The sequence below is a fragment of the Nelumbo lutea genome, chromosome 1 (assembly GCF_056320005.1).
Source record: "Nelumbo lutea isolate HS-2025 chromosome 1, American lotus-T2T, whole genome shotgun sequence".
Lineage (NCBI taxonomy): Eukaryota > Viridiplantae > Streptophyta > Magnoliopsida > Proteales > Nelumbonaceae > Nelumbo > Nelumbo lutea.
The window spans coordinates 157403750-157416791 of NC_142684.1; the positions used below are offsets into that span (position 1 = coordinate 157403750).

At 36.3% G+C, this 13042-nt stretch overlaps 1 protein-coding gene across 8 annotated transcripts in view; it reads right to left on the reverse strand.

Moving 5' to 3' along the window:
* The window catches only part of LOC148878611 (putative triglyceride lipase), a 198070-nt gene extending 185705 nt beyond the window's left edge, over positions 1-12365 (reverse strand). For all 8 annotated transcript variants that reach the window (XM_088957316.1, XM_088957290.1, XM_088957305.1 and 5 more), the window contains exons 1-5: positions 11662-12365; positions 11503-11561; positions 9730-9811; positions 6255-6322; positions 1756-1825 (exon numbers count right to left, since the gene is read on the reverse strand). In XM_088957316.1, the coding sequence (XP_088813442.1) occupies positions 1756-1825; positions 6255-6322; positions 9730-9811; positions 11503-11561; positions 11662-11988 (606 nt within the window). In that variant the 5' untranslated portion in view covers positions 11989-12365. The remainder of the gene's footprint in view (positions 1-1755; positions 1826-6254; positions 6323-9729; positions 9812-11502; positions 11562-11661) is intronic.
* Positions 12366-13042: the final 677 nt, after the last annotated feature.

Genomic DNA, 13042 nt, shown 5'->3' on the forward strand with positions numbered 1-13042 from the left:
GACAGTGCTTGATCATTAAGGGCTGAGAGGTTAAGTGTAAGACCATTGAGGATAATACCTGATGGGATAATCTTGCACCTGCCCACAGTCCCTGGGTTTTTATAAGATGGCTTGGCCCTGGGACCACTTAATGTAAGTGTTGGGCCCATAGGGTCCATATGATGGACTCAAGGGGTTCATTGAGTTTTTCAATGAATTCGGCTGGGCCTTGTTTTAGAGGCTGGGCCGAACCCATGTGGCTGGTGTGTAGATCAATGCTTGGGTCCCACGCCATACAAAGAAGCCCAACTGGGCAGCAGATTGGAAAGTAATTAGACACTGAACACTTAATGGGCCAAAAGCCCATTTCGAGGTGGGCTGATATGATCACCCATCCATGGGGCGAATTTGAGATTAAAGTTAGTAAAAGGATTGGGCCTTTAGCCTTATCCACTCTTAGAGACCAAATTCAAATTAGATTTGAATCTGGTAACCTCCTGATAAGATCAGGAGTAATCTAACTCTATCTGCAGAAAAGGATTAAGATTATCCCCTATCCAAATACTGATTTGGATTGGGATAACTCCTAAAAAGGAGGTTTCTTAATCAAGAAAGGAGGAGATTTCGAACCACCTTGAAGAGGTATAGGATATCTCCTGCGATTTCAGATCAGATCTGATTCATACTCTCCAGAAAAACAGAAAAAGCAGTTCAGCCTTTTTCGTTTTGGAAATCTCCTCCTGCCGCCGCCATCTGCCATTGCAAGATTAGATCTTTGCAGAAAAGAAAGTCAAAAAATCTGTTCTTGACATCAGTCTTGCAAGAAAGACTGAAAAAGATTCAGTGTTTAGTACTTCCAGAGGATTCTTGAGAAGGATCCAGTGTGTAGGACGCACCCTGCCGGTTCTGTTCCATTCACAGCTGTGTCATATTCAGCAGAAACGGATCTTGGAGCATTCTTTGGGCGTGAACACCAACTTTGGGAGATACTGCTTCTCCGGATCAGGTATATTCCTCCCAGTTATCTTTTAGTACAGATCTGGTTTGATTATGGTTCAAGTAGGATCCTTGAATATTGTATTCTGAATTTAGGGAATATGATTCCCAGTTGGGAGAAGGTAGGAAATTTTTGAAATTCGCCCACCCATTCCGCAACCTTTATGGCGTCCATTAGATGGATCCTACCATTCTTTCAAAGCCCCTAGCCTAGCCACTAGGTTCAAAAAACAACAAAGTGCAAAAAATAAAAAAAGGCACACACCTGGGCTGAAGCACAAGGCACACCAAGTGCACGCCTTTTGGAAGTGTTGTGCCTAGGGCCTAGGCGAGGCGGATACCTTAAAATGTGCCTCACCTGAGCACCTAGGCATGCCTTAGTCATCTTTTTCTATAAAAAAAGGGCCATTGCCTAATATTGGTCCCAGCTATCTAGGGTCCTGAGAGGGATGATCTGAATATGGACCTAACTTTTTATTTATTTATTTATTGCACAAAGGGATCAGAGAAACTAATTGTCCTTTTTATGAATGACAAATTATTAAATATTAGATGAAAGAAATTCACAAATACAGCAAACCAAGAAAAAAAACAGGTAGAAGAATTACACCCTAAAGTGAAAATCAACTATAAGTTATGTAATTTCCCTCCAACACTTAATCCAAACTGAATGAAAATTTTCTGATGGATAAAAATGAATTATAAGAAATTCAAAACAGGAAATTCAGAAACTAGATTCCAGATAGGAAAAATCAAAGTTCATTAATGATGGATTAAAACCTGAAGAATTTTGGTAGGGGGTTTCTTAATATTTAAAGTGAAATCTTCATTCCATGTAGGGTCTTTGGTCCTGTCAACATTGAATTGTTAACACAAAAATCAAAAGTAGAGTAGCACAAAACATAATGATTCTTCAACATAAATGCTTTTAAATTTGTTGGACATGTTTGAACCCATGAAAATACTTTTCCAATGGCAGTGCCAACTACCAAATCAACCATGACCATAAATGATAAACAGTATGTTTCCTCATGGGAGCATCTCAAGGATATGTATCATTGCTGAGTTGTTTTCAGGATGCTATAAATAGTTAATTTAAACAGGTAGCCTCCAGTGGTTGAGCCAATTATAATATATTCATAGATCCCACACACATACACACACACACATACAACAGATGATAATGTCCACAAAAAGGAATAATGAAAAAAAAAATTAAGATAAAACATCTTCAAATTCTAGGAGCATCTAAATGTAACATACTAGATGCTCTAGGTCATTTTTTATGGTTAAACTTGAGAGCAGAAAGACCAAAATAGTTGAAAACAGTCTACTTGATGTATGGAACTGTTTGAGATTAGATGCAAACCAGAAAATAAACAAACAAGAGAGGAAGAGAAGAGAGAGCTGGTGGCAATGAGTGTTAGAGAGTAAGAGGTTCGAACTTAACCTCTCTCTAACACTCTAAAACATCTTATTAATAAGTTAATCTTTCACAAATTACAGAGAGGCCCTTGAGTGGGCAGGAAAATACAAAAAAAACTGAACATTACAGAGTATGGGCCCAGAATAAGGCCCACAGCATCGGCCCATCTTCTCTACAAAAAGGAATAATTATGCTCAGTGGTATCATGACATGAAAAAACCCGTACATTGAGTTCTTTATCAGCAAACTAAAATAAAGAACAAACTATTATCAATCTTCTTTCTTTCAGGTCATACTTTCCAAACATTTTCTCCTGTATAAGTAAAGATATGCCTAATAATTCCATTCAGTTCCTTCCATTTTATATTCAATGATAACAAGATATCCTTCAGACATCAAGATTTAGTTGAACCTTGAATTTAGTTTGAAAATGTACTATGTTACAGTTATCAGGCTTATCCATTAAAACCAATACTGGAATTGTACTACTTGCTGTTGAGATTAAATAAGTTTATACATAAATGTTACTGGGAATTTTTTTAATAAATAAAAGCTCATTAAGAATTCATTATCAACAAAAAGATAAAGACTGTTACAAGCATCCCAAGGGGAGGCGTGAGGTGCAGCCTCACTCTTTAAAAGGAAAAAAAAAAAAACAGCACAAAGATTACAATTGGCCCAATACAACAGATCCCTAGTTACTCCTTGCTTGGCTAGAAAGTCAGCAAACGCATTAGCCTCCCCTCCCACCCATTGTATAGTCAAATTCATACGTTGTGCTGCCCATTTGAATTTCTCCATTTCATTTCTATAGCACCATATCATTGAATCTAGATCTCTAAGGCCTAAACCAACCCACCACCACCCTGGAGTCCCCTTCTATCACCAAACACTCCAAACCTATCTCTCTTGCAATCTGTACACCTTGTAGAACTGCATACAGTTCAGCCCTTAAAGAGTCTTCATTCCCCACCAGTCCTGAGTAGAGTGCTCTCAGATTCCCATCCTTGTCTCTTATTATTATTTTTTTTACAGGAAACGGTAACGTTCATTAAAGAATTAAAAAGATTACAGAATTACCACCCACAAAATCGATGGAATTTCAAAACAAAAACTTACAAACAAGCCCAAAACAAAGCCTCCCTAGTAGCTCCTTGCTTAGCTAAAGTGTCAGCCATTCCATTTGCTGACCTTCTTATCCATTCAAAATGCACCCCAATCTCTTAATTTTCTATCTATATGTGCTATTACCTAGGCTTTGACTTGCAGTGTAACCTTCTTCCCTCATTCTTATGTGTTCCAGGATCTAATCTCCGAGAAGACGATTGACAGAGGAAGCATGGTAGATGGACTTCACATCATTGAGAATAAAGTTGGTTGCATCAAAGTCAAGTAGTCAGTTGAGTTGGTCTAATAAGAGTCAAGTCTTTTATGGCATAATTGTCTTGGTCGCATATCTTTTGAGTTGTTGAAGTATTTATTTCCTGCCTTGTTTAAGTCTCTTTTAGTGTCCAACTTTCAATGTCAAACATGTCAACTGAACAAACATTGTAGAACATCATTTTTTTCAAGTAATAAAAGATCCAGTTTTCCTTTTCATATTCTATATTCTGATGTCAAGGGACTACTATTATATTGTCTAGGGGTGCCTAAAGATATTTTTATCATTTTAATTGACAAATATTATCACTAGGACTTTTTCTATTTTCACTAGTGAAATAGAGTGTTGTTGCAAGGTCAAGTGCAGAAGCAAAATATAGGGCAATGGATCATGGTGTTGCAGAGTTGTTGTAGCTCAAAATACTCTTGACTAAACTAGGCATAAAAGTAACTTTTCCTCTCAAACTGTTTTGTGACAACAAGGTTGCAATCAATATTGCAATTTTTTTTATCAGTAACTCATAAAGAATCAATATTACAAATAATCCAGTACAGCGTGACAAAACTAAACACAGCTGGATAGACACTTCATATGGGAGGATTATCTCTGGTTAACTTTGTATTCCTTACATGCCATCAGAAATGCAACTGGCTGATGTACTTACCAAAGGTTTATACCTTCGATGAAGTTCCATGGTCTTCTTGGCAAGCTGGGCATGATAGATATCTATGCTCAACCTAACGGAGAGTGATGTGATAGGTGATCAAATGCGTGGTCCCATTGGGCTGTTTATGTTTTAAGTTAAGGGTGTTAGTGGGCCTTAAGTTATTGGGCCTTAGTCAGTCATGCTATTTGCTTTCTTTGGTCATTACTAATCACGGGCATTTTTATACAATTATGTAATTCTATTAAGCTAATATAAATATCTCGTTAGGGCCAACTAGAAGTTATTGCTGCCCATTCACTCTCTTTCTTTCTTCTCTCTGTTTTCTTCTTCCTGCAACTTACGAAAATATGCCACAGGGGCACTATTGTAACTTTCTTCTTTTTTATGTCACTTGAGTATAAATAGTTAAGGGGCGCTGATAGCCCGATATTTTTGCCTCTCAAATTTCTTTCTTCTCTTTGGTTCTCTTCTCCTCTCTTCCTCTTCTTCTCCCCTCCCTCCTTTATTATTTTTCTAGTGCAGAATAGTGCCAAGCACCCCTCTAGAAGGATAGCTCCTGCTACCTATCCCACTTGTCCATCCCCCTAATGTGTATATTGAAACCCACTCCCTGGAGGTGTAATTCCTCAACATAACTGATATTTGTTTTACCCCTTCCCTTGCCAAGGCATCAATCCTCTAATTAGTTGATCTTGAATCCAGCTAAATGTTGTTCTTATCTTCCTAGCTAAGAATTTTACTGCCCTCATAAATATGTCTATATTTGGGAACCATCTCACCACCACCTTTGATTCCCCATCCACCAAAAAGTCATTGAAATTCAAGGGTGAATTGGTCAATTTGTTAAGGTTTTAACCCAACATATAAATTGAGAAAGTGGCAGAAGATAGGAGTTAGAATTTTTCACCTTCTCATCTCTCTCTCTTTTTCTACTTTCACCATTCTGCTTTTCGTTTTATTAGTTTGAAGATGAAATGGTATCAAGACTTTCCAAAAAGATGGAGCATAATAAATTATAAGTTTGATTTAGGGTGAAACTTAAGTACAAATTCTAATAAGTAACCTCTGACAACTTGTTTGAAATGGTAGAAAACTGATCTGCTTCATTCCATTGCCAATTGGCATATTTATACAGTAAGTTGCTGCAATAAATAGAAAAAAAAAACTTTCAAAGTCAATCCCTATAATTAAGGGAATCAATCCCTATAATTAAGGGACTAATCGATCCCTATAATTAAGGGACTAACCCTTTTAATCCCCATATTTAAGGGATTATATTTTTCCACAATCCTAGGAATACATATTCACATAATTCTATTTTTACACAATTACCAAATATAAATGCTAACTACCAAATATACATCTACACCAATAATCCCACATTTTCCAACACTCCCCCTCAAGCTGGTGAATAGAGATCCTCCATTCCCAGCTTGGCTATAATTCTTCTAAAGTCTGTACTATTGAGCCCTTTAGTAAGTACATCGGCCAGTTGTCCTTTTGTAGAAACATAGGGAGTGCAAATCAACTTGCTGTCCAGTTTCTCTTTTATAAAGTGTCGGTCAATTTCTATGTGCTTCGTCCTGTCATGTTGAACAGGATTGTGAGCAATATTGATGGCTGACTTGCTGTCACAATATAGTTTCATAATTCTATTTTTACACAATTACCAAATATACATCTACACCAGTAATCCCACGTTTTCCAACACAACTACACTACAATATGTTCAGATAAAACCTTCATTTTGAATCTTCAAGAATGGCATTCCATTTCTAACACATATAAGAACATAAATAACTTACGCCCATTTAATCTTGCTTTTCACAATTTGACCATCCAATTGCATAACCACATAGGGATCACTTGTTCCCTAGAAAATGCACATTTTTGTCAGAATTTGTACCACTGTAGCAGCAATAGAAAATATAAAATGTGAGTGTCTATGCAGTGTGTTACATCTTTCGAGTCATAAAATATCAAAAAACCTTTGGGTAATGAGATCTTTTATACAACAATGATTAACCACCAATAATGATTAACAAAATAAAAAGACTAACTCTTTGTACAAAACATATAGTCATGACCTGTGAGACAGCACATGGAACCAAGAAGAAGAAGAAATGATTATACTGATGTAATAAGAATAAAAACCTAAAAACTCCATGAGGACGAACTCAAGAAGTTTAAGTTGGAAAACCATGCAATGCATCAAAGAACATTTGGGCCAAAATAATATAAACAAACAAACAAAGGAGAACATCATAAATTAAAAAAAGAAAAAAATGAAGAGGGAATTGCACTCAAGCTTTTTGATGAATAATAATGAAATTTTATTAATTAAGAAACTGATTTAGATTTTTAATCTCATACAACAGCCCTTGGGGAGGCGCAAGCTACAGCCTCTCCCAAAGAGAGAGAGAGAGAACTTGCTCTCAAGCTTCACAAGGGGAAATATCTAATTTGGTTTCCAACATAAGGAAAACCACAGAAAATCCAAAGACATGGTAGTAGCAGTTACGATTGAACAAAGAGAAAGAAGCGAGAAAATTAAATATTACAGTAGACAATAGGCTTGTTATGGTTAGGCAAACCACACAAGAGGAGATAACAAGTTACTCTTCAAGGAGAAAATAAACTACAATTCCAAAGTCACTGCTCACATCACTTTATACAAAACCCTCAAAACCTTTCTAAAATGCAAAAGACACATGTAAAACCCCTACTGGACCTTTAGACAACTTAAAAGCTAGTAGACCCCAGTGTTATCAATGCAGTGAAACAATGACTAGTTATTTGGCCCCTTTAGACAATGCAATGACTAGTTAATGCCTAGGTTCCGACTAGTCAAGCAGAAAAAAGATATGTTCTAGATTTAAGATGTTGATGCTAGGCCCATAAATAAATAGGATATGAACACTGTACAAGAGCTGAATTTTTTACCGTGTTACAAGGAATGAGATTCATGGTGGAAGGGGATTCATGGTCAGTACTGGGCTGAATTATAGCAAGATAGGACTTTGGATGTATAACCTTATGGTTGGAGAAGCATTACAACTAACAACAAAGCTACTAACTACATTGTCCTCATGGTTGAATGTTTCTTATTCCTTTGAGGGTGTTCGGTTGCACTAGTGTTGCTCATATACTTGGACCTCATCATTCAAAAGTTTGACCCTAAAGTCAATAAGTGTGTTTTTTTGAGTTAGGAACAACATCAAAAAGGTTACTGTTACTTCGATCCATTGTCTGGGAGTTGGTATGTAACCATGGATGTCACTTTCTTTGGTCTACTCCTTTCTTTTCAAAAGTTCCTATTTCCTACCTAGGGGGTATGTTTTGGAAAGGAAAGAGATTCATTTTCTATTTCTTTGCAGTGTCCTGTTCCTGGTATTCCATTTTCTGCTCCACAATTACAGGTCTATGAAAGGTGACACAGGAAGGTTGATTCTGATATTACAAGACAACCCATGCCACTCCTGGTCACACTTTCTGAGATTTCAGATCCAGGTATGCCTAATGCTACTCATTATGCTATTCTTCTAGCTTATGATTGATACTAACCCTGTTATTGTAGTTGATGATTTTTTTTGGATGAGTCATTGATGATTCTGATCATGTACCTCAATCTAGTGATCTTGATCTTCCTATTGCACTTCACAAGAGGAAGAGACATTGCATTTCTACTAAGCATTACATCTCACATTATCTTTCTTATTAGTCACTCTCTCAATCATACCATGCATTCCTGTCCTTTATTGCTTCTATGTCTCCTTCCAGGAACATCATCACTTAGGCCCTCTCAAGACCAAGTAGGAGGCTATGCAGATGGAAATAAATTTACTGCTAAAGAACCAAACTTGGGAGGTTGCTGATTTGCCATTAATAAGGAGACTAGGGGATGTAGATCAGTGTTCACAATGAAGTACAGGGCTGATGGCAATATAAAAAGGTACAAGGTGAGATTGGTAGCAAAGAGGTATATACAAACATGTGGCATTAATTATCCAGAGATGTTTTCCCCCATAACAAAGATGAATTCAACTCAGGTACTCTCTCTTAATCAAACCATACCCTCTTCTTGAAGAGGAAAGCTTCGTTGTTGACAACCCTTGTTGCTAATGTTGAAGATATAGTTGTCATGAGTAATGGTCTAGCAGAGATTGATGCATTGAAGAAGTCTTTTCACTGGGAGTTTGAGATAAAGGCCTTGTGAGCTGCAGTTTTTCTTGTGGATAGAAGTAGCAAGGTCAAAACATGGGATTTTGATTTCCCAACGTGAATATGTTCTTGACCTATTGAAGGAGATTGGTAGCTTAGTATAAATTACAGAAAAGACTACCACGAGATTCCCCTAGCTTAGGCAAAGGACCATAGTGGGTGGATGATAAGAATACAACTTACTAAACAGACCCAAAAATCTGAAACTGATTATTATTGAAACAAAATCAGTTTTCCACTTTCTTTCTGTTACATTTTTTTTATTGGTCACTTTTCAATTTATTAATAGATGACAAAAAATGTGGTTATATACAACGGTTAAGTGCCTAGCACTCCAATAGCCCTTAGGCAGCCTTGCTTCCTTGCCCTATGTTTGCATTAACTTTACAATCACGAGAGTGGATCACCAATATTTCTTCAAAATGTAATCTATCTCTTGTTACCCCTTGTTTGGCCAAGGCATCTACCAAACAGTTTGCTGATCTTGTTATCAGTTGTATTCTCTCTCTTGTATATTTTTCCTTTTTCTCTAGTTTTGATTCTCTGATATACTTCTCTCCCAAGTCAGAACTAGCTAAAATAACAGATTTGATAGTGCTTCTTGGTATAAAATTAATGGCAATATTTTGTCAAGATGAATTACTTATTCCAGCAATATAAGTATTCGTTCTTTTGCAATATGATAATTTTCACCTTAAAGTTGAAAAAAACATTAAAGAACTAAGTCCACAGTAGGGAAAAAAACAATAAAGGGGAGTAACCATAAGCACGCAATAAAAAAAGATCTTCATGCCAAAGAATCAAGAAAATAGTTGTGTTTTCTTTTGTTCAATTCTGAAAGAAAAACAATAAAGAAGAAAAAAGAATATGCGAGAGGAATGGGTGATCAGCCCTTTTCATTCTAATTTATACTTTGTCAAATAAGAGAGGAAAATTACATAAATATTCCTGGACGTCCAGCACAGAAAATAGTCATAAATAGCCTATTTTAACAATGTAAAGAACAACATAAATCCCAATTAAATAGATGTCAATAAAAATCAAGAAAATTTACCATACCCAAGGATCCATGATAGGCAAAGAAACACCAGTTTTGAGCTTTATAAACAGCTGCCCATCATAGACCTCCCGCAAAAATGAACTGAAGAGATGAAATTTTAAAAAGATTAAACAGAGAAATTATGTATTGCAAGAAGAATAACTTCAACTTGTTACCTAAAATAAAGCTATGTAAATGATTTTAGACTCTAAAAGCATATACATGGTCAGATATTTAATTATTCAATTATAGTTATCAGACATAATTCCAATGAAACCTTCGTAAAATCATTTTATTATTTCATAACTTAGAGATCCTTAGGAACCAATTTTTTTAAAACTGACCCGGAGGCCAAACCGTTGTTGTCACCAGTTCGACCATCCAGGTCAAATGGGTCAGACCATGCCATGTTAGCACTCTATATATTTAAGTATATAGAGTATATGTATATATAAATATATGTATATATGTGTGTACATGCATATTTTATTAATAAATAATGTAAAATTATATTCTACATGTAATATATGTATTATTTTATATTTGATTTATATTTTAAATTCAATTTTTTATTTTTTATTTTTTTATTTTTTTATTTTTTTATTTTTTTTATTTTTTTATTTTTTTCTAAAAAAATATATTAAAAATTGTGATTTGAGGGCAAAAAAGGGTTTTTTCACGAAATTAGCGGGGCAAGGCGCCTAAAGAAGTTTGGTCTCCGAACATCGGACATTGGAGCGTAGAGTTATGGCCTTCGAAATAAATGAGTTTTTCTTTTTTATTTTTGTTTTTTACTTTTTTTAGTGGGTGAGTGTGTCTATGTGTATAGAGGAAAAAATTATAGGTGGAAAAAGAACAGAGATAAAAATTACCCGTCCAACAAACTTTACACTAAACATCCTCTACCCCAAAAGCTCACTTCATTTTTTTCTTTTGCAAAATCCAGCCTATTCCACCCATTTGAGGTGATGTTTGGTACCATAGCTGTTTCTACTTGAAATACTGCCACATCATTGCCACCTAGGCATTTTGACTTTTGAGTTTAAATGTGAATTTTCTGTTTGATTGAGACTGTTTTGAGTTAAAACAGACATAAAACTTTTCTTCAAGAAACATAAACCTGGGGGTGTTGAGGGAACATCAAATCTATCAGCTGCCCATTTGAAGAAACCATCCAATTAGTTGTTATCCTACATGGCAGTGTAAAGATATATTCTGGTGCATCACATACTAGCAAAGATGGATATACACCATTGAATACCCATAAATCCTACATCCAAAACAAAGGTTCTTTTTGGTTCTATATTTTAGAACCACTAGATCTGCTTCTAGGTGTTGATCTATATGTAATAACAAGCCATCATCAGAAAACATTTATTTTTTAAGGTGGTGTCACATTGAATACACAAATTTCCATTAAACGCTTCAGGTAGCATTAACAATGCCAATACCAAACACAATACTGTTCAAAACATTTGTTCACCGCATAATCAGCATAAGTACCAACCAAACAAGGTTACAGGAAATGCCATTGCCTCTCTAAATGTTTGAACCTTTCTGAAGTGGCAATGGTACCAAAAACAACCTGAGTTACAGTTTGATTTCATCACCTGCCGGACTCACAACTGCTGCTCCAATAACAAAGACTCCCTGGATGCCTCTAAAACGCACATTTTAAGAAGTTCATAGAAACAAAGCAAATGCATGTTTATGAAGAAAAACGTGGAAAAAGAATTTGTAACTAAATCCATCATACACCACATAATCTATCACCAATTTGATTATTTGCCTACTTGGAGAGAAACACCGTCTGGCAATTTGCCGCATCAACTTCACGCTTTCCTACATTTTCCTGTATTAAATAATTAAATAACAGTCAAAATCTTAAAATTTGCTTCTAATGAATCGCAAAGTTTCACAAGAAAAAAGGACCCGGAGCATTAAAAACTTACAGGCGGAGTCGTGTATGCTTCAAAGGCGAAACCAGCAAGTACAACAGCAAGATTGATATCAAAAGGAGGTCGTTCAGTCTCCTGCTCAATGGGTACCGTTTCAATCTCAGAACTCGGCTTGCAGAGGCAACAAACTGAGTTCTTCCCATTTCTGCTACTAAGACTCGATTTTAGTACACTAAATTTCCCTGGAAACTCCGTGAAGAAAAACATCTTGGTGCGCAAACCGAAAGCAGGGTTTTGAAGTTTCCTAAGGAGCTTAGGTGAAGAAGAGCAAAAACAGTGAAAGACTTGAACTGGGTTCCGATAATTTCTCAGAGCAGCCATAGCTGAGGACCACTGAACCAGCTGGCCGTAGCTACTCACTCTGTGCTTCAGGTGGAAGCTACGCAATTCTCAAGAATATCCGAGATAATTTTCTGTAACCCGATGGCTTTCTCCTTCGTTCTTTCACGAACGGAGGAGAAATTCCCAGAAAGCAAGACGTTGATGCTTACGGCGTTACATTACGTGACAAAGGACCAACAAAGCACCCCTCTTCCAATCCTACGGCTGATCCGTTGAAGCCAGTACCATCAAATCATCAACTGACATATTGGGTTTCCAAATCGATTCATCAATTCCAATCCGATGGTTGTGCTGTGCGTCAAGGACCCGGTGAGCCCAGCTTCATCAACTCATGATCATTCCTGACCACATGTTCTACAAATTGAACAAAAGAAAAGGCGTTATATATATTAGCATGTCGGAGCACTGCGCACATGCGCATGATTACAAAAGAAAATATCAATAGTGCATAGATGCGCACGATTACAATTTCCAATTTCCAATTTACAGGAAAAATCTTTTTTTATCGTTATAACGCAAGTGAATGGACCAAAATACCCCTTTAAGGAACACAACCGAGAGAGGACACGTACATTCAATTTAAAATCCTGTATCATGAAAAGACTTATTGGGCTCAAAGAGTGGGGGATAAAAACAATAATTTATTCTACATTACCGTCACAAGTGACCACTTTGCCATGCCATCAAGTATTATCATCATGCCCACAACATACTATCTGAGTGTCCAAGTGTGGCTTGGGTGGAGCATTGCATTTATTTTGTATGGGGGATTATCAATGGTATTATTGTAATTTTATAGTATGATTTTTTACTATTTTGATATTTCTTTATGTCATTCCTCCAAAAGTTAAGCACGAAATACCCTCGACACTAAATTGTGTGCTTGTGTTTGCCATCTATTAATGCAATATCAATAGCCTTTTGACTAATTTGTGTGTCATCTTGTTGACTTTTCTTGTGTTTTTGCTTGTTTTCTAGGCTTAAACGTCACACTCGAGTGCCGCACAGGGCCCGAATGACTAGCCCCATGACA